Source organism: Camelina sativa, chromosome 7 (genome assembly GCF_000633955.1).
Source record: "Camelina sativa cultivar DH55 chromosome 7, Cs, whole genome shotgun sequence".
NCBI lineage: Eukaryota > Viridiplantae > Streptophyta > Magnoliopsida > Brassicales > Brassicaceae > Camelina > Camelina sativa.
The window spans coordinates 25,158,899-25,178,770 of record NC_025691.1 but is presented as its reverse complement, the minus strand read 5'-3'; the positions used below and the strand labels follow the sequence as shown (position 1 = coordinate 25,178,770).

Sequence of the window (19,872 nt, the reverse complement as noted above, 5' to 3'; positions counted from 1 at the left end):
ATTACAAAGGCTGATCGGCCTAAACTCTGCCATCCGCTGCAGCCGACCAACTTTAGGAATAAGACAAATATTCATCTCATTTAAACGTGGATCAAAATTACCTGATCAAAAAAACTCTCGAACTAAAGCCACCAAAACTCCTTTCAAAGAGGGACAAAATCGTTGAAAAAACAATGCCATCATTCCGTCAGGTCGTGGAGTTTTCTCCGGATGCATAGCAAACAAAGCTTTGCGAACATCCGCTTCAGAAATGTCCATAATTAGATCTATGTTCATATTGTCCGAAATTAGTGGGGTAATTTCCTGAATCATCTTGGAAATACCCCTAACATTTGATTTCTTGAAAAGATCCTCAAAGTATTTTGTAGCAATATTATCCATGCCCGAGATCGATTCATTCCATACATTATCGGCATCAAACAAACCAATAATCCTATTTCTCACCCGTCGCTGTTTAGTAGAGGCTTGAAAGAATTTAGTATTTTTGTCCCCCACCCTTAACCAAAATTTGCTACTTTTTTTGTTGACAATATAATTCCTCATCACGATACGCCTCTTTTAATTTCCTCTGAGAAATCAAATCATCCATTTTCGCCTCCTGCAAGGCCGCCTTTAGGGAAGAAATAACTGTAGGGAGAACATATATTATTCTTTCGCCACCAAGAAATCGAATTCCTATAATTTTTTATCTTATCCACAAAACCCGGAATCCGAAAATTATTTGTATGATTCCACCCTGACTCGATCGCCCCTGATAAACCATCTTTTCCCAACCAACGTTTATTAAAATGGAACTGCCTATTTTGTCTAGTGTCTGTCTTTAGGCAAGTTGCTAAAATAGGGTAATGATCATAACCATTCATTTCCAAATAGTCTACCTTAGAATTCGGATAACAACCATGCCAATCCTCATTACCCAAAACCCGGTCTAACCGACAACGAACCAGTTGATTATTACACCGATTACCTCTCCATGATAACTGTTCACCATAACAAGGGAACTCTAGCATTCCGCAATGACGAAACATTGAAATAAAAGGCACAAAAGAAGAGGCTGGGCGCAAGGCACCTCCCCTTTTCTCATGATTCCCAACCAGTTCGTTAAAATCTCCAATCATAAACCAAGGATCAACACGAAAAGAGCCAATATCCGATAGCTTATCCTATACGTTCTCTCGATTTTGGGGAACCGGGTCACCATAGAGAAAAGACAAAAAAATCAATTGTTGACCAAAAAGAAGCTTGTGTATCAATAATACGATCACTATCATAAAGAACTGAGATTTTTATTTCATCCATATAAAATAAGGCTAAACCACCAGTAGACCCGCGGGGTTCAACGGTATACAATTTATTATAACCAAACTTATTCTGAAATTTTTGTAAATAAGAAAAACATTTTTTGGTTTCTGATAAAAATAAAATGTCTGGTCCATGTTTACTCCACAAATCACCCAAAATAATTCTCTGTCAGGTCAGCCCCTATGCCCTGACAATTCCAACTCAGGATCTTCACGTCTCCACCGGTGGTTTCGGGAGAGCCACCGTCCCTTTCTTGACTTGACGACCACCATCCACTGGTTTACCACGCAAAGTATTATTGTCCTGTCTCCAGAGTCCCTTCTATTTTTTCCCCGCACCTGCAGGTTGAGATAGCGCCTTAGCTAATAAACGTTTTCCCAGAGAAGCCAAAGTCCTAGCAACTAGAGTCCTAGCAGCTAACCCAGAACCACTAGCCCCTTTTTTAACAATAGGACTATTAATTCTCCCTCTATGAATATTCAGTTCCTTTAAATTGAAATGAGTCATAGCATTATTAACTAAGCCCAAAGCAACATCCGCTGAAACTGAAAAACGAGAGGTACCTTGCGGAATACCATCCATGTCAATCTGGAGATCATTCCCCTAATTGGAAATAGGCACATCCTCCTTTCCTGACCCAGTTTCACCTAGTACCAAATTGCCGCCTTCGAGATACTCTCCATTCTCCAACAAGTCATCGGTCTCCTCCATAAATTTTGTGTCAACAAACTCTTTGGCAAGCCCATTATGAGTATCACCCTCACCAACCGAAACCACCTGAGAAGCTGAAGCCCTACGGTCATCGCACTCTTCCTCCAGCAACTGCTTCTCAACGACACCTTGTTAAGCCTTATACAAAGGTTTAGGCCACACCGGACCCATTCCCTTTCGGTTAAGAGTAAATGAGGAAACCTGCCCCAAGGAGTCACTACCTAGCATATGCGAACCTCGCTGACCACCAGAACCACTAGACTCGACTGTTGTGAGCTGCTTCTTCTGACCCCAAACCGAACCATGAGACCTCTCTTGATATCGAGAACCATAAGGCTCCACATCACAGACAATAGAATCCTGACCCTGAAATCCAGAGCCCTCTTAACATACTTTCTTGGTTTCTCCCAACCACCTTCATTTTTGTAACCCCCTTGTTTAACCTGTAAATGCTGTCGCTGGGCACCCCTCTTATCCGCTTGATGCTCCGCAACCTGCTCACCAACCCCCTTATGCAACTCTGGACACCCCCCTCTCATCATGTGTGAGTCGATGGGAATGCTCACAATATCCCACCAGCTTCTCATACTCAAGAGAAACAATAACCTCATCCCCAGTATCAAAAGGAACTACCAGTTTGAGAAAAAGAGGATTAAATTCATTAACAGTCACACATAGACTCTTCATCAATTTCTCTAAGTATACCCACCTTCTTACCTATAAATCTTAAGGTTGCAACTTCCCAAAGATGCATGGGGATACCAATTACCTTCATCCAGAAGTTGATTGCAGAAGGATAAGTGGATGAGATAATAGGCTCCCATTTCACCAAAGAAACCATCCACCCATCAAAATGATACATTCATCAAAACCGACTGAAGATCCTCCTCTACGTCAAAGTTAAATTGAAAGAGACCTTGCCCCAAATCTGCTCCCACCACCTTATCTTCCATCTTCGAGATCTTAGGCAAATTAGCCACCAAGAACTCCATCCGTTGAACACTTGGATTTATCAACCGCCCAATAAGAATCAACGAGAATTGTTGTATCCGCTGAGCGAGAACTGAATTAGCAATCTTCACTGTTTCAGTGCGAACCAACGGTGCTTTGCCTTTGTTAAGCGAGATCTGAGCCATAGTTAACCACCAATGAAGCAGCCGAAAAACCAACAGACGAGAGGAACACACAAAATCAAACCCCACACCTCTCTGGAAAACAAACAACTCTCGAAAGAAAATATAAGTGATACGTTGAAACTGTGATTGCAGAGACAATCCAATCCATCGGATAAATACCTCTGGTACCAACCACCAAACGTACAGAGATACACAAAATCTGCCAGACTCCAACATTCCATAACCAACCAAACGAAATCCCAGAAACACCAATACCATATCTTGAAATAATCTCAATCCAAAGAACCATGGAAAGAAACATAAGCAAATGCCATAAATGCCATACCACGAGATCCTCACCTTGATACACTCGATCGAAATCACAAACGGGAAGATATGGAAATCTCGACATGATGATAGTACAACCAGACTCCACTCAATCAGACTCCTTTCTAACCAAATAATATCAGTCATCAAATCAACCGAAATCAGCCATCGATGATCCGACCCAAACAAACCTTCTTTTCGAGAAATAGAATCCCGCAAAGCCCGAGCGAACCCAGACCGAATCAGGGACGGATTTTCGATCCATCCCCAATCTCCAAACTCAACCAGAGCACACGAAAGGCCATCCCTCCGACTCTCAAGAACACTGAACCAAATCATCTCAAACCCTAAATCTGATCGCCATTGCCATCGTCGTTGCAGATAAAAATTTGTAATGACCTTTGTAATTTTTTTCATAGATTTGTAATTAAATAGGGGAAAAAAGCAAAAAGTATCTTATTTATTTTTTATTTGAACGTTTAATACTTATTTTTTTAGTTAAAAGATTAATACATATATTAATTAGAACGTGTAGTTTGATACCTAAAAAATTAAATGTTGTTATTTTCATACCTACGATTTTTTTAGCATAAAAAATATTCTAATTTTATCCTTATTTAATTCTATTAATTTTCATTTATAAATAACATGGCATTAATTTAATTATTATTTGAATAAAAAAAGTTTTATGAATATTTTTCATTTTATCCTTCTTTGATATCTGTAATTATTATTATTATATAGATTAAATGGTAATAAAAATCAAAACACAATTTTGCAAAAAAATTTAAAAAAAAAAAATCAAAACACACCGACGAGACTCAAACTTGGTTCTTTCCAATTCCTGAATCATTGCTGGTGCATAACAGATTGTTCACGCTCTCTATCTTTTTCAGCAAATGACAACCTAGCTTTTTCAGATTAAATCTGGTCGAGAACTTCGCCGTACATCGTTCTCGGAATTTCACCGAAGAAGAAATTATCGGTGAGTTCGATAATCGTAACGAGCGGTAGATTGAAAAGCCCCGCCGGAACAGTTCCGTTGAGATGATTCTTGACGATTCTCGCCTCTGCATAAATCCATGGGGATAAGTCCGGTTAGATGGTTATAAGAGACATCAAGCTTTTTCAGATTCCCATTCTGGCCAAGATTGGCTGGTAACAGTAAGGTGAAGTTGTTCTCCCACTGTCCCACACTTCAAAGACTTGGAGTTTTGGTAACTCTTCGATGTTTCCCAGGTCGATGAAGCTTTGAGATATCTCTCCGGTTAACTGGTTGATTGATAAATCGAGAGATTTGAGGCTGATTAAACCGTAGAGTTCTGGGTGAATATGTCCGGTTAAGTTTTGATATGAAGGAACAGAGTGTGTAAATGCTTCACGTTACTTAAACTTGTTAGATTCACCTGACCGTTTAACATCCCAATCCCAATTAAACTAGGGTTCCCAGAAAGAGCATCTTGATCAGACGGAGAAGATGAAGAAGGATAAACTAGGCTGATTTTTTTTTATTTCTTTAATTGTCATTTTATCATTTTATCATTCCTTTATATCTTTAATTGTTATTAGTATTTCTTTTATATCTATAATTGTTATTATTATTATTATTAGTATTAGTATTTAATCAATGATAAAATATACTAATAACAATTACAGATATTAAAGAAGGATAAAATGAAAAATGTTCATAACATTTTTTTTATTCAAATAATAATTAAACTAATGCCATGTTATTTATAAATTAAAATTAATAGAATTAAATAAGGGTAAAATTGGAATATTTTTTATGCTAAGAAATCGTGGGTATGAAAATGACAACATTTAATTTTGTAGGTATTAAATTACACGTTTTAATTAATATGAGTATTAATCTTCCAACCAAAAAAGATCAGGTATTAAACATCCAAAAAAAATAGATGAGGTATTTTTTGGTTTTTTCCTAATTAAATAGTTGTTGATGTTGTGAATAGTTTATGTATTTTAATATTCCTCACTATTATATATTTGTCAATATTTTTTGACAGCGACCATGTATAGAAATTAAAAGATTAACTCACAAAGTATGTTTTTGTTTTTATTTAATTTATTTCAAGCTTAAATTGTGTTCTTCTGGTGCCTTCAGCTATGATTGCATTGTGAGNAAAAAAAAAAAAAAAAAAAAAAAAAACAGATCGAAATCAATGCAAAAAAAAAAGCTATGAGTAGTTTCAATTTTAATATTCAACCAACCAAAGCAATTTTTTTTATGTCCGCAGGTTGGATATACGGCTCCTACACAGTCCAGTATCCTGAAAGACTTGAATCTATCCATAGCTGATGCAAGTGTTCAATTATTGTTGCTCTTTTGGTTTATTCCGGTTATCTGTTTCTGGTTTGATTGGATTTTGGTTATGGATCAGCTAATTTTCAATTATTTGTTTTCTTCTTTTTTTTTTTTGGTTGTTTTTGTCTCTATCAGTTTCACTTTTTTGGATCGATATTGACGGTAGGGATAATACTTGGAGCATTGGTTTGTGGGAAATTAACAGATTTGGTTGGTCGTTTCTACGTAAGTTTCCAATTCCAAACAAAATTGTTCATAAGTACGCTACATAGATCATTTGACTAGCTATCTATATATGATATATCCTTACTAATATCTGTGTTGCTTCATCCGATACATCAGCTTTTTGCTCGCAGGCCTCAACCTCCTTCTCCCTCCCCACTTTAGCCTACAAACATATTTTAATCAATATGAGCATTTATAAGTCTTTGGTTGATACATCACATATGTATAATCTATACTGACAAGATCACATATACACAAGAGGAGAGACTACCTTTTTTTTTTTTTGCCAAACAACTTGCATTCATTTACTTAATTGAGGTAAGGTTCATACAAGCATAACTTAGAAGACATAAAGAAGAGGCATTCCCCAATGCCAAAACACAAATGAAATACAACAAAGATAGGATTAATCGGCAATAAGTTCTTGAGAGCTTTGAGCTAAGATCTTGGAGGAGCTTGGTACATGAGAGATCAAGATTGTCGACAGACTCTTCCCTAAACAAATCAGTGGATGAGAGATTGCCATAGTCATGAGACATGTTGGCGTTAGTGAAGGGGTCAAGGCTGAAACTTCCCACCGATTTGAGAAGGTCTACACAAAGTAGATTCTTGACAGGGTTTCGAGCAAGGTTTGGGATGCTCTGGTGCTTGAGACTGTTTGGTAAAATTGTCGGATGGTGTGAAGTGACCTTGAACAAACCAAAGCCATAACCATAACTCGGACAACTTGGACTCAGGATCCAATAACCATAGACATTCAAGCAAAAGCGTTCAAAGGTCGAGGCCAAAAGGGTTACTATTACCAGGATTCTTAAGGATATCAAGTGACACCAAAGCAACAATGATGAATTACTACTCATATGACAATCATAGATTTTGTAATCTTGACCACACCATTGGCTAGAGATAGATGTCAACAAGAGAACTAAATAACCGTACCTGGAACTGGATAGCTTTAGAGTTGGAGCCACCAAAGAATAGGCTCTTTCCCGGATAGATTAAACATGGTAGGGCTCAGAGAAAACGGGATATGAACTCAGGGGATTGAGGAGGTGTCGGTAACCACCGCTCCGTAGAGGCGGGATCATAATGCCGTCCTTCCTCACCCCATAGATTTGGTCTGAGACCAGAAGCAAGTTTCCCAAAAGCCTAAAGCTTCGATAAAGAGTGATTTTCGGGGAAAAGCTTTGAACCAGGGATTGGAATTGATCTTCACGGACCCAACGCATCACTGTCGAGATACAATGTAGGCAACTTCTGCCCTTACAAGTAAACCGATGAGACAGGCCTTAGCAAGGAGACATAAAAATTAAACCTGCAATTTTTTGTTGTGGGCTTGGTTTGTTGAAGCGGAAATGGGCCGGCAAAAGAACCAAGGCCCACCAGCAGAAAAACGCGGTCCTCACTGGTTGACCTAGTTGGGATGAACGTGCGGTGGTGGTTGCCCAGAGATGGTGGATAGATTTGCAAGAGAGGGGACAACTCTGGTGGACAAGGCTTCAACAAAGGTAAGTCGGAAGATGGGTTAGTGGTTGGGGCAGGGGACCACAAAAACAGTCCGTATTTGGGAGGATTAAAACTTCGCCTGAAAAAGGAGACGCCGTGTGCCGTCGTCGTCTCCACCGGGTGAGAAGAAGCAGATGTTCGACAGAGGAGTTCGTCTGCTATACTCGGTGTCTTAGAAAAAGCTTTTCTAGGGGAAGGCAGGTATCCAGATCTGGAGTTATGCATGACTGTTTGTGGATCTTTTATGTCGGCTGAAGCAATCAGAGAAAGAAGGAGGGGGTTCACCGGAAGCCTCCTGCGACTTTGGTCTCTGCCAGTTGATATCTCGCCGAGATCTGAAGGGGGTGGGGGGATTTGTAACCAAAAGAGAAAAATAAGTGGGGAAAAATCTAAAAAAACAAAGGAGGCTTTAACAGATAGGAGAGCGGAGGTGAAGGAGTCCCGACGCCGGTGAGCAAGAGATACATTGGCGTCGGAAGAGATACTTAGAGTTAGTTCCTCGATATTAGTGTCTGAGAGAGAAAATGCAAATGAACAACAACCTGAGGAGAGACTACCTATTGCAGACTCTTTTGTCTAAAGAGAGAAAAAGCTATTGGAGCGTAAGATATTCTTGTTTTTATTATCAATTTGTCTTTCTATCCAAACAAGCCCCAATTAAATTCAAATTTCCTTATTTGATAATATTAATAATATTCATTTCAATTTTAATATTTGTCTCTACAATCTTGACAACCAAACACAATCATTTTTTTATTTAATAATATTAATTTCAAATTTCCTAAAATATATCTACCTAATTGAAAGCTATATGTTAGATAAAATATAATTCTTTTTTCACTTTTATTTAATCTTATATTTAATTATTTTAAATTATTATATAATACATATAATAAATAAAATTTTAGTTTTTTTCCTTCAAAGGATGTGATACAATTTTTAGAAACGGATATATATTTAGAAAAATGTTGTACGACTTCTGTAGCCAAAAAAAGTATAGGATGAAATGTATTCAGATTTTAGTTAACTCTCTACATATCAAAACATAAATTTAAATTATACACATTAATGTTACATGTTTTGGACCATTTATTTAAATTTGGAAAATTAGAATAATTACATTATCAAACCTAAGAATCACAAAATTTGTGGCTTTCGTTACAAGCCAATTTGTAGACATATTAATTTTGTAAAAATAATTATAAAAAACTAGAATAATTACCGTATCATTATCATCAATTAAATATATTAACATTAGTTCTGGATTTTATCCCACAAACAAGGCATTATGTTTAGTATTGATTATTTAATTACGTTATATTAATTACTATATGTAAAATAAATCTAAGTTACGATAATTTTGTTTGGATTCTACCAATTTAAATCTTCCTTAGTTTTTGGTATGGCTATATATTTAATAATAAATTATATATTTAAATATAAATTATTTATTTTATGTTGACATATCGTATAACAAAACACATGTAAAGAAACAATAATCAATTAAATTACTTAATTGTTTACATATGGTAAATGCAGTACACAATTACTGGCATATAATCATATACATATCTGTCCATATCACAGATTGTAATTTTTATTGTTAGAATTGTTAGAAAATTCCACATGGAAATTCTACCCATCTATTGTTCTTTTTCTTAAACTAAATATAAACGGTACACATCACTCCCAAAATACTATCTAAGACAAGTTGTAGTCCAGAAAGAAATTAGTGGTTAATACTATGGCTGTTAAAAAAATATCAAACACCCAATCAGATTCCATGTTATCAAGTTGGTTTGTTCTCAATCATGCAAACTGTTTTTCAAGAAAATTTGACGTTTGTTCAGGTTGAGTTCAAAGTACTACATAAAACTCAAATGTGTCACATCAAATGAATATAATCTTGTCATTAGGTCAAGCCACAGTGGTTCCTACTGCATTAGCTATGAATTCAACTTCAGAATTTACTCTCCATATTCTAGCACCATCAACCTTTAAAACATCTACCTCTACCTTGCTAGCATTGGGACCTAAAGGGATGAAATGGACCTTCTTTGCTGGATCAGTTGAAGATACACGACCTATTGCAACTCTCTGCTAGAGTTATCAATATCCAACAAAATGCACTTCTGTTTAGCACATTTGTTGCTACTACCAATGCTGGGACTAACACTTTATAACCAAAAATTATAACACATCATCAGAACAATAATTGCAATCAAATTTTCAACCCAATCAAACATTCAAAAAACTAGTTGCAAAAACTTACCTGATTTGATTTTTGGTTGATTAATCTGTTGGAAGTGTTTAGATTAGGTTTAACTTATCAATAGGCCATGCGATGGTCTCATTTAGTGCATCGCCCATGATTGAGAATTCAGGCATTAGTCTCCATAAATAAGCATCAGGCTTTACCACTAGCTGGACCTTAACAACTGCAACATTTGGTCCCAGTGCAATATCGTTCACCAAATGTTTAAGATCAGTTGACAACAACAGACCCTCATCAATCAAATCACCATTTCCATTCTAATAATCAAAGATGTGAACTCTTCCTAGTGATGCATCTGTTTGCTAACGAGTCGCAAAAAATATACAATCAAATATTAGTAATCTAATTCACATTATTCTAGAGAGAAACACATCAGTTGTAATTTACCTATTCACTAGCAATGTTAGGAGGTTGGGATAGGTGATCGTCCAATATTATCTTGTCAGTGGGCCATGCGATTTTATCTCCTACAGCTTGACTAAGTGAGACAATGGTTGGAGTAGGTCTCCAGATATATGCTTATGGGATTGATGCAGACTTCACAATTACAGCTGCTGCATTAGGACCCAATGCAATGCGAACAATCTTATATGTAAGTTCACTGGAGTTGTATTCTCCTTCACCAACAAACACATCATTAGTCGAACACCAATCCAGTAGCTGACACCTAGTTCCTCCTTTGGTAGCATCGCTTAAGTCAGACTGTGAAACCTGATCATGACTCTACAATGACATGATAACCAAAACATGCATATAAGTTGGTATCTAAATCGAAATAACATCTTAAAATTTCACATCATGACACAAGCAGTGTAAAATAATTACCTTTTTACCAGCTAAGTTACTAACCACATTCTCCCTATCTTCAATCTTGGTAAGTAATTCTGCTTGAGTAGCTTCAAGCTTCTGGACATGGGAGTTTCTAGTCTGTAAGAATGCCATCTTGGTAACAGTAGCGCCTTTGCTCATACCCCTAAGTCTTCCTGGTTTGTCTTTTCCTAGTACCTGACTCACAGCATTGTCTCTAACATTATTTGTGGTTGTGGAGTCCATTTCACTATCAATTGTCTTGATCTTTTCTTGAATTCAAAATTTATACACAACATATAGAAACTACTTTCAAATAACCTAAAGAACAAACATTATGATTTTAGGTGATTCTTACAATAGTTTCTGCAATAGTGTTCAGATAATAGTGTTCACGAATAGAGATTAATCAACATCTTGAAGAAAAAAACGAAGTATATACAAAGTTGATTCAATTTTCCAATTAACTAGTTCAGTTGGTAATTTTACTAGTTATCTAGATGGATCCAAACGCTTGATAATATTGGCAAGGGACTAGTCAATATCAAACCTGTTTCTGATCCGCTATAGAACATATATCTCTTCAAAAGCCTTAAACGAATCGTGCCGCCTTATTTCATCCTTCTCCATGTAGCCCAAGTGGCAATCAGTCTCTACAAGTACTCGGCAGTGTATCACTAAAATCCTCCCTGTCAAGTTTTTTTTATGAAAACAAAAGTAACAACTGTGGAGATGGCAACGTCTTGTACATTTGCACTTAATAAAGTTGAGGATCTTTGAAGTTAACAGAATAACAAATGTATCAAGTTCACAACTACTTTTCATATATCTATATTATTATTTTTGAAGTACATTTTGTGTTATGCCCTTGAAGTTTTGGATATTTAATTTGTTTTATTTACAACATTAACTCCTAACTATTTTCCTAAAATAATAATTTCTGGAAACTCATTTAATGGAACTATATTAATCGAACAAATTTATTAACACTTATTTCCATAATAAGCTTGATACCATCTATACTTTCTGATGTTTCCAAACACAACTCTACGCATTAAATTTTTAATCCCATAAAAATCTCCAAACCTATTTTTAGAGACTGTATGATCTCTTAAATTTAAATGACACATCAGAGGTTGAGTAACAAATGATTACAATCGCAATAATTATTATAACGTTAATAAAGTTCATAAAAACGAGAACCCAACTTTTAGAAACTCAATAATCGGGTATATTTAACTTTAGCATCAAGAAAAACATTTAATATAGTATATACCATGTTAAAAAACTGAATATTATTGTGCGATAATGTTATCAACTCAAATAGGAAAACACTAAAATCTCTCTTTTATTGTTACAGATCGTAAACTCCTTGCTGATCAAGCATTTTCCATATATAATCTAGTTCAGTATCAGTTATTAATAACACAGCTCGCAGACATACCACAAGAGCAAAAAAAAACTCCCATCCATTTCTTGGGTCCTAGCATATTTTATAACAACAATTTCGGTTTTGTTCTGGTTAAAGATTTCGGTTATGGTTTGTTTATTTCCTCAATCTTAGATGTCTTCGCTCAATTTTCAAATTTCATAATGGACTTTAATGCCTCGGCCCATAAAGACCTTTTTTTTTTTTGCTTTTACATGTTATTATTATTATTTCACCAAAAACAAAAAAAAACAATAGAGAGAAACTTACAAAATAATTTAGAAAACAAAGATATGCCCAAAGAGTACACCGAGTATATAAATGTAATGAATAACGGTCTAAAAATGTAATGAATTTTGAGGTGGGGAGACGTTAGAGAGTGATGGTTATAGAATTGCCATATGTAAGTTATGTACATATTCTAAAGAGATGACAAATCACTATGTTGGAGTTTAGTGAACAAGGAAGCTCAAATACTTTTTATTTCTTCAACAACCCAACAAAAATGAACATTTCATGTGACTCATGCCAAACACATATTTTCTTTTTTCTTTTGTTTTTTCACTGAATGGATTATATTAAAAAGGAAGAGTTCAAAAAAGTTATAAATCACAAAATAAAAGACGAAAATTAAATTACAGAGACACAATGATCTTTCCATAACCTGCAACTAGAAGAGGAAAGGATTTTACCGATACATTGTTTAAACCAAGAGTAATACTTGGGTTCACCTCTAGGGATGAACCTCTTCATTCACCCCCTTATAAAATAAGAAAATAAAATCTATACACATTTATTATAAAATTAGAAACTTAAACCGCTCTTTTATAAACCCAAACCTATATATAATTTCGTTGTAGTTGTAACATTTAAACCCTAACAATCTCATTTGTAAACCCAAACCATCTCATTTGTAAACCCAAACCGATATATACTTTCGTTCTAATTGTTAAATCTAAACCCTAACCATCTTATTTGTAAACCCAAACCGACTTATAATTTCGTTCTAATTGTAAAATCTAAACCCTAACCATCTCATTGTAAACCCAAAACAACATATAGTTTTGTTCTAATTGTAAAATCTAGACCCTAACCACTTCATTTGTAAACCCAAACCGATATATAATTTCGTTTTAATTATAAAATCTAAACCCTAACCATCTCATTGTAAACCCAAAACAACATATAGTTTTGTTCTAATTGTAAAATCTAAACCAAGACAAAATTTAACTTTCTTTAAATAAAAGTATACAGAATTTGTTTCCTTAATTAGTTTGCCTTTTAATTTAATTTTGATTTATTTTTTAAATAAAATATTAAATAGAATATTCTGATTGGTTGAGAAGGAAGAGGATGAATATAAAGGTTCATCACTAAGGGTGAACCTAAGTATTTTTCTTAAACCAAAAACATCTTGTCTCGAGGCTCTCGAAAAACCATAACACATATCTTCTATCTTCCACTTTTCTATTTTATAAACTCGGTTTTATATGCTGACAGTATAAACTCCATGTATATATCTCCTTTGTCGAAAATACTTAGAGCGGACCCACGTTGAGGTTAGTGGTGGCAGTTTCCCCCAGTAACTATAGAAATACATAAAAAGATTTACATTAGGCATAGTAAAACAAGTGGCAAATTGGTTTGAGTTTATCTCAAAATTGGTCGCATGAATAGGGTTCGACTCCACCTACGAGCAATTTGTACCCACTAACAATTTTTGTGTTGCGCTACCGCTGATAATTTTGGATTGGAGATCCACTAATTAACTTCATATCCAAATTTTTATGAATTCGAATCAACCGTGCATACAAAAATAAAGTGGCGTTGAATAATCATTTAGAAGATAAACAAACGATAGCTACATGAAATATTAAATGATCCAGACCCGAAAATCTAATTCGAACCCGATTTAAAATACCCGATCCGAATCTGAATCCAAACTTTAAAAATATCCGATTGAGTACTCGAACCCGATTGAGTATATCTGAACACCCGAACAAATACCCGAAACTATCCAAAGTTATATATATCTCTAACAATAGATTGAGTCAATTTACAAGTTTTATAACTAATTTTATAATTACTATTACAAGATAAATTAGTTGTCATTTTCATATGTTAGTTTAGATAGATTATATGATTATAATTTTAAATTTTTATGTCATTTTATGTTTTAGGAAGTCAAGAACTATTGACTTGTAAATTTGGTGTTTTGGTATTTAGAATTGTCTTTTTCTTTTCATAAATTGAATTTGATTTGATACCTTTGGTTATTTTTTCTTGATGATTATAATCATTTTGACAAATTCGAATTGTTTTTTATCTTTTTCTGTATTCGGATTGAAAAACTATCAAATCTGATCTGAACTGGAAATATATTTCGAAGCTTTGGATATAACCCAAAACTATCTATACCCGATGGATGTTTACCCTAACCCGACCCGAAATCTAAAAATATCCGAATGGGTCTTATGTCTCGAAACCCGAAAACCCAAAAACCCGAAATACCTGATCCGAAAGCCGAAGGGTACCCGAACGCCCACCCGAGTGAAGATAAACAAACGATAGCTACATGAAATGTTAAATGCTTCCAATTGTATAGACACATGAAGGGCTTATAAGGCGTTGGATTAATCGTTCACTCATATAAACAAATAGGTATAATCATCATGTAGAAGACAATCAAGCGATAACTACATGAGAATATTAGATAGTTCTAATTGTATTTGGTTGGATCATGAGCATTTTTGTTTACCATCATGTATACTACGCATACTTGTTGTATGTATATTTAAACTTTTCTTTGTCTTAATGAGGTCTACTAATTAAAATTGTACACTACTTCGAAATTGACTAGAAAGAACACAAGCATACAATAAAACGAATTCCATCCATCAACGAGTTTCTTCATAAACCATAAACAATAAAACGAAGCTTCTTTATGATCAAGAACAGAATTAATTATCATTTAAAAATAAAAAAAAATATATATACGGATAATAGATACAAACTTATCATTAAGAAAAGCTTAGAATGTTTATATAAATTAAGCCAAATTATTTCAAGATTAAGGGAACATTTGCAATATTTGTTTTTGCATGCAATAAGATTCCATCTAGCGATTGAGTCTTAAAACTACAGACTTACATCAACTGTGTATTTTTCTTTTGGATATTGCTTAAAAGTTTTGTAACTATACGAAACTAGAATCATTATTGCTTTCTGATACTTCTTATTTTTTTTCTTTTTAATCATTATTTTAACATAACTAAAATTATTTTTAAGGATGTATTGGTTTTAGGGCTTATAATTTGAGTTTGTAGGTTTATATTAAGTTCGAGACATTAATTACGCAAGAAAAGAGAAAAAAGGAGATATGACAAACATATATGTATATAGAGAACTAACATAATCTTAAATTTTTTTAGTTAACTTAACTAGTGAACTAACATATAATCTTAATTTTTTTAGTTAACTTAATTAAAGAAAATAGATTGAAACTATTACAGCATTAGTCCTCTTTATTTGCCGTGAGTGTGGCAAACATCTCATTCGCTTTGGTGATTTCCTTCTCATGTTCTTCCTTTTTCTCCATCAATTGGATCATTTTTTTCTTGCAAATCGTTTTTAGCCTCAGCGTCTTCCTTTTTCTCCATCAACTCGATCATTTTTTCTTGCAAATCGTTTTGAGCCTCAGCGTCAGCTTCATTGATCATCTTCTCGTCGAGTTTAGTGAGCTTCTCAGAAATACCAATATAGCTTTTGGTTAAGTTGTCAAGAAGGGCCTTCGCTTTTTCAATCTCCTTCTCCAGTTTTGTTGGCTGTTGAGGGCTCTCGACCGACGGTGGTCTAATCGACTTGGTTTGGTTAATTTGAATAGATTGGTTCTGGTTCGATTTATATGTTAGATTTTAAAGTGATGAAATCAAAGGGCTTACAACAAATTTGGTTTTGTTCTGGTTAAAGATTTTGGTTATGGATTTCCCCCCGCTCCCTCCAATCTTACAAGGATTCGCTCAATCTTCAAAAAGGACCTATTGTATCGGTTGATAAAGACCATCAATTTTTGCAATAAAATTTTTTTAGGGAAAAATCGTAAATATAACCTACAAAGTGGCTAAAGGTAGCAGTTTAAACTTTGTAAGTATTACACTAATACTCTAATCCACCAAACTAATTATAACTGTTCAAAGTTTGTTCAAAAATCAAAAACCTTTCTGACTAATATGATGTGGTCCCATATATTGATCAATTGACATCTCGATGTTGTTGCTCTACTCATTAATCAATATTTTTGCAGAAAGAACTTCACAAAAAAAAAAAAAGTTATGTTAAAAATGAAATTAAATGAGACGTCTATAAGCCTTGGCGTTCGGGTCAGTAAACTCTAACGAGGCATGAAATATTTTGCGAACACGATGTGTAGATTATGTAATGGGTTTAATGTATTTGAATTTTTTTTAAAAAAATTTGTCTACCAAAAAAAACTTAGAAACTATTTATTAAAAAACTAATAGTATGACTCGGCAATATGTAGTGAAATGTAGTAGTTTTATGAAAAAATATTTATTATGAAAGAGCCGGGATGTGAGTTTTTAGAAATGCATGATCCTTTTCTACGACGATAACCAATGAATGTTGATTAAAGTATCTACTTACTTAATTAGTTAATATTGCATGATGATTTTTTATTATTGTTGAACTTGAACACCAGAACTGTAAAGTTAAATTGATTGTATTTGATTTGATGATCAGATGATGTACAAGCAAGCAAATTACATGATTCCTTAAATGTTATTGATGTAAGTATATTTTAAGTTTTTCAAATCACCCATGGGTCACTAAATCAACACTCAACCATAAGAAAGATGCATATAAATTAATTGCAAAAGTTATGTATTATTGTGATAAGTAAGTTACTCTAACCAATTCTTTTTTTATCTCATTGTTTTTGTTTATTTGATATTTTAAGAACAAGGCTTTATTATTTGCTCTTATATGATATTTTAAGTGACTCTAACCATTCCTTAAATGATATCTCATTGTTTTTGTTTATTTGATATTTTAAGTGTATACCCAAATCCAACGGTTAATGCTTTCTCAAAAAATGGAGCCCATTTACTATATCAAATCTATACTAATAAAATAAAAAGTAGAAACTATAAGCTCCTAAGGCTATCCACCTAGAATTTTAAACATCCAATCGGAATTCGACATGTCACTAATTAACATTTTTAAGATTTCCAGAATTTTCTATATTAAGATATTTTTTTAAACGACCAATTAGGATTTGACATATCATACATTAACATTTTAAAAATTTCCAGAATGTTTTAGAAAAAGGAAAATTTGAAATTTATGGAAATAAAAGAACTATGTACAATATCCCACATCGGCTAGAAATTTTTTAGACTATGGTTTAGAACCATTATAAATAAGATTAATATGCTTCCAACAACGAATGAGCAGGAAAGCTTGATTTATCAAGCGTCCAAGTTTAAAAGTTTTATTCGGTTTGATCCGGTTTTTTATCTGATCAAATTAAAACTTTAAAAAGTTAAAAAAAAAAATATAATTTTTAAAATTTTTAAAAGTTTAAATATTATAAATATTGAAACTTTTTAAAAGGTTCAAAGATTATATTTCTAACCTTTTAAAATCTTAAAATATTATAAATATTGAAACTTTTTAAAAGGTTCAAAGATTATATTTCTAACCTTTTAAAATCTTAAAATATTATAAATATTGAAACTTCTAAAAGTCTTAGCTTTTAAAAGTTTCAAAATATTATAATTTTTAAATTTTAAAAATTTCTTAACATTTAAAAGGTTTTTTAAAAATTATAATTTAAAAATTTTAAAAGTTTAAAATATTATAAATATTGAAACTTGAAAATTTTAAAAGGTTCAAATATTAAAAATATTTAAACTTCATAGAATGTTTTAAAACATTACAATTACTTAACCTCCATAGAAATTTTAAGACATTATATCTATACTAATAAAAAGTTGAAGCTATAAACTCCTAAAGGTGTCCATATAGAATTTTAAAAAAATCAATAAGAATTAGATATTTCACTAATAACATTTTTAGAAATATAGTAGTAATCTATATATTAAGATTTTTTTAGAAAAAAAAAGTAAAATCTCCAGAAATAAAAGAAATATTTACAACATCCCACATCGGCTAGAAAATTTTAGACAATGGCTAAGAACCATTATAAATAAAACTAATATGTTTTTAACTATAAATTTATCAGGTTTGCTTGATTTATGCTTATTTATCAGGTTTCCAAATTTAAAAGTTTTATTTGATTTATTTTAGCAAATTAAAATATAGAAAGGTTTAAATATTTAATATAGAATATTTAGAAATATTATAAATACCTCCATAAAAATGTTAAAAAATTATAACTATTTAAACTCTATAAAAAGTTAAAGTGTCATTAATATTTAACTCAAAAAAAATAAAATGTTACAAATATTTAAACTACATCTAAAGTTTGAAATATTTTAAAATTTTAATCTCTATTAAAAATTTAAAAGTTTAAGAATTACAAAATATTATATATCAAATTTTTAATATCTTGAAAATATCTTACTTATCTTCGTTTGTGCTTTATATATCTTATGAGCTGTAAAACATGTTTTTGTGTATGACTTTACAGATGATTTGATACTTTCGCAGTAAATTTTTATTTTCAAATCTAAAAAATAAAGATTGACGTCGCAAGACCTTAATTTGATGTTATTTGAGTTTCAAGAAGAAGGATTGACGAAAAGCATAAATATTGTTTTAACTATATATGTGTTCATATTACTTTCTCTGCAAGTAAGGATTTTGGTTTGAGAAATTTCAAACCGTGTGGATCTAAAATCGAATAATATGGATGAAATTATCAATAATTGGGTGCATGTGTTGACTATGCTGGTTTTCATGAATTGCACAATTTTTATGAGAAAAGATATGATTTTGGTCTTGGAGTTTGATAAGTTAACAAGTTGTGTGGTAGTCTAAAAAAAAGGGTTTTCAGTGGAAGAATGTGAAGAAGTTGACGAGGAAGAACAAGAAGAAGAGTATAACGAAAAACCGGACGGTAAAAATAATGATGACAATTACCATAAAATTTGACAATGAAAATGACAAGAAAGAATATGAATAATAAGAAAACATTGAATAAAAAATACGAAAACATAGGTGATAATAGCGATCAATTAAATATGAAAAATGAGATAAATTCATGATTATAAAATTGTTCCGTTTTCTGGTGGTCAAAGAAATGGATATGTGAGGTCACCAGTGTGATCCGTTTCGCCTGGACGTCGAGTTAAATTCATGATTTTAAAACACAACTGATTTTTATATTTTTAAAAATTGTGTATCTGAAATTTAATTTTTTCCTTAATAGTAATTTAAAGTTTTCTATAAGATAATATTTTATTACCATCATCAATCATATATAATTTTTACCAAAATATATCAAATAAACCCACGCGTAGCGTGGGTTCAAAACCTAGTCTATACTAATAAAAAGTAGGAGCTATAAGCTCCTAAGGCCGTCCACATAGGATTTTAAACAACCAATAGAAATTTGACATATCACTTATTAACATTTTATACAATTTCCAGAATTTTCTATATTAAAAATTATTTTAAACAACCTATCATGATTTGACATGTCATCCATTAATATTTTTTAAATTTACAGAATTTTTTAGAAAAAAGAAAATTTTAAATTTATGGAAATCAAAGAACTAAGCACAATATCCCAAATCGGCTAGAAATTTTTTAGACAATGGTTCAGAACCAGTATAAATAAGATTAATATGCTTCCAACAACGAATGAGCA

General features: G+C 32.7%; 1 protein-coding gene across 1 annotated transcript; it reads right to left on the bottom strand.

The window, feature by feature from the left end:
- LOC109125547 lies at window positions 1,306–3,841 on the bottom strand. Its single transcript, XM_019227329.1, has 2 exons — window positions 1,866–3,841; window positions 1,306–1,640 (listed from the first exon to the last, which is right to left on the bottom strand). The coding sequence occupies exon 1, from the start codon at window positions 3,792–3,794 to the stop codon at window positions 2,862–2,864; it is 933 nt and encodes a 310-aa protein (XP_019082874.1). The 5' UTR covers window positions 3,795–3,841; the 3' UTR covers window positions 1,306–1,640; window positions 1,866–2,861.

Excerpts from the sequence above, each read along its gene's own strand:
- LOC109125547 (XM_019227329.1), bottom strand. The coding sequence starts at position 3,794 with ATGATTTGGTTCAGTGTTCTTGAGAGTCGGAGGGATGGCCTTTCGTGT.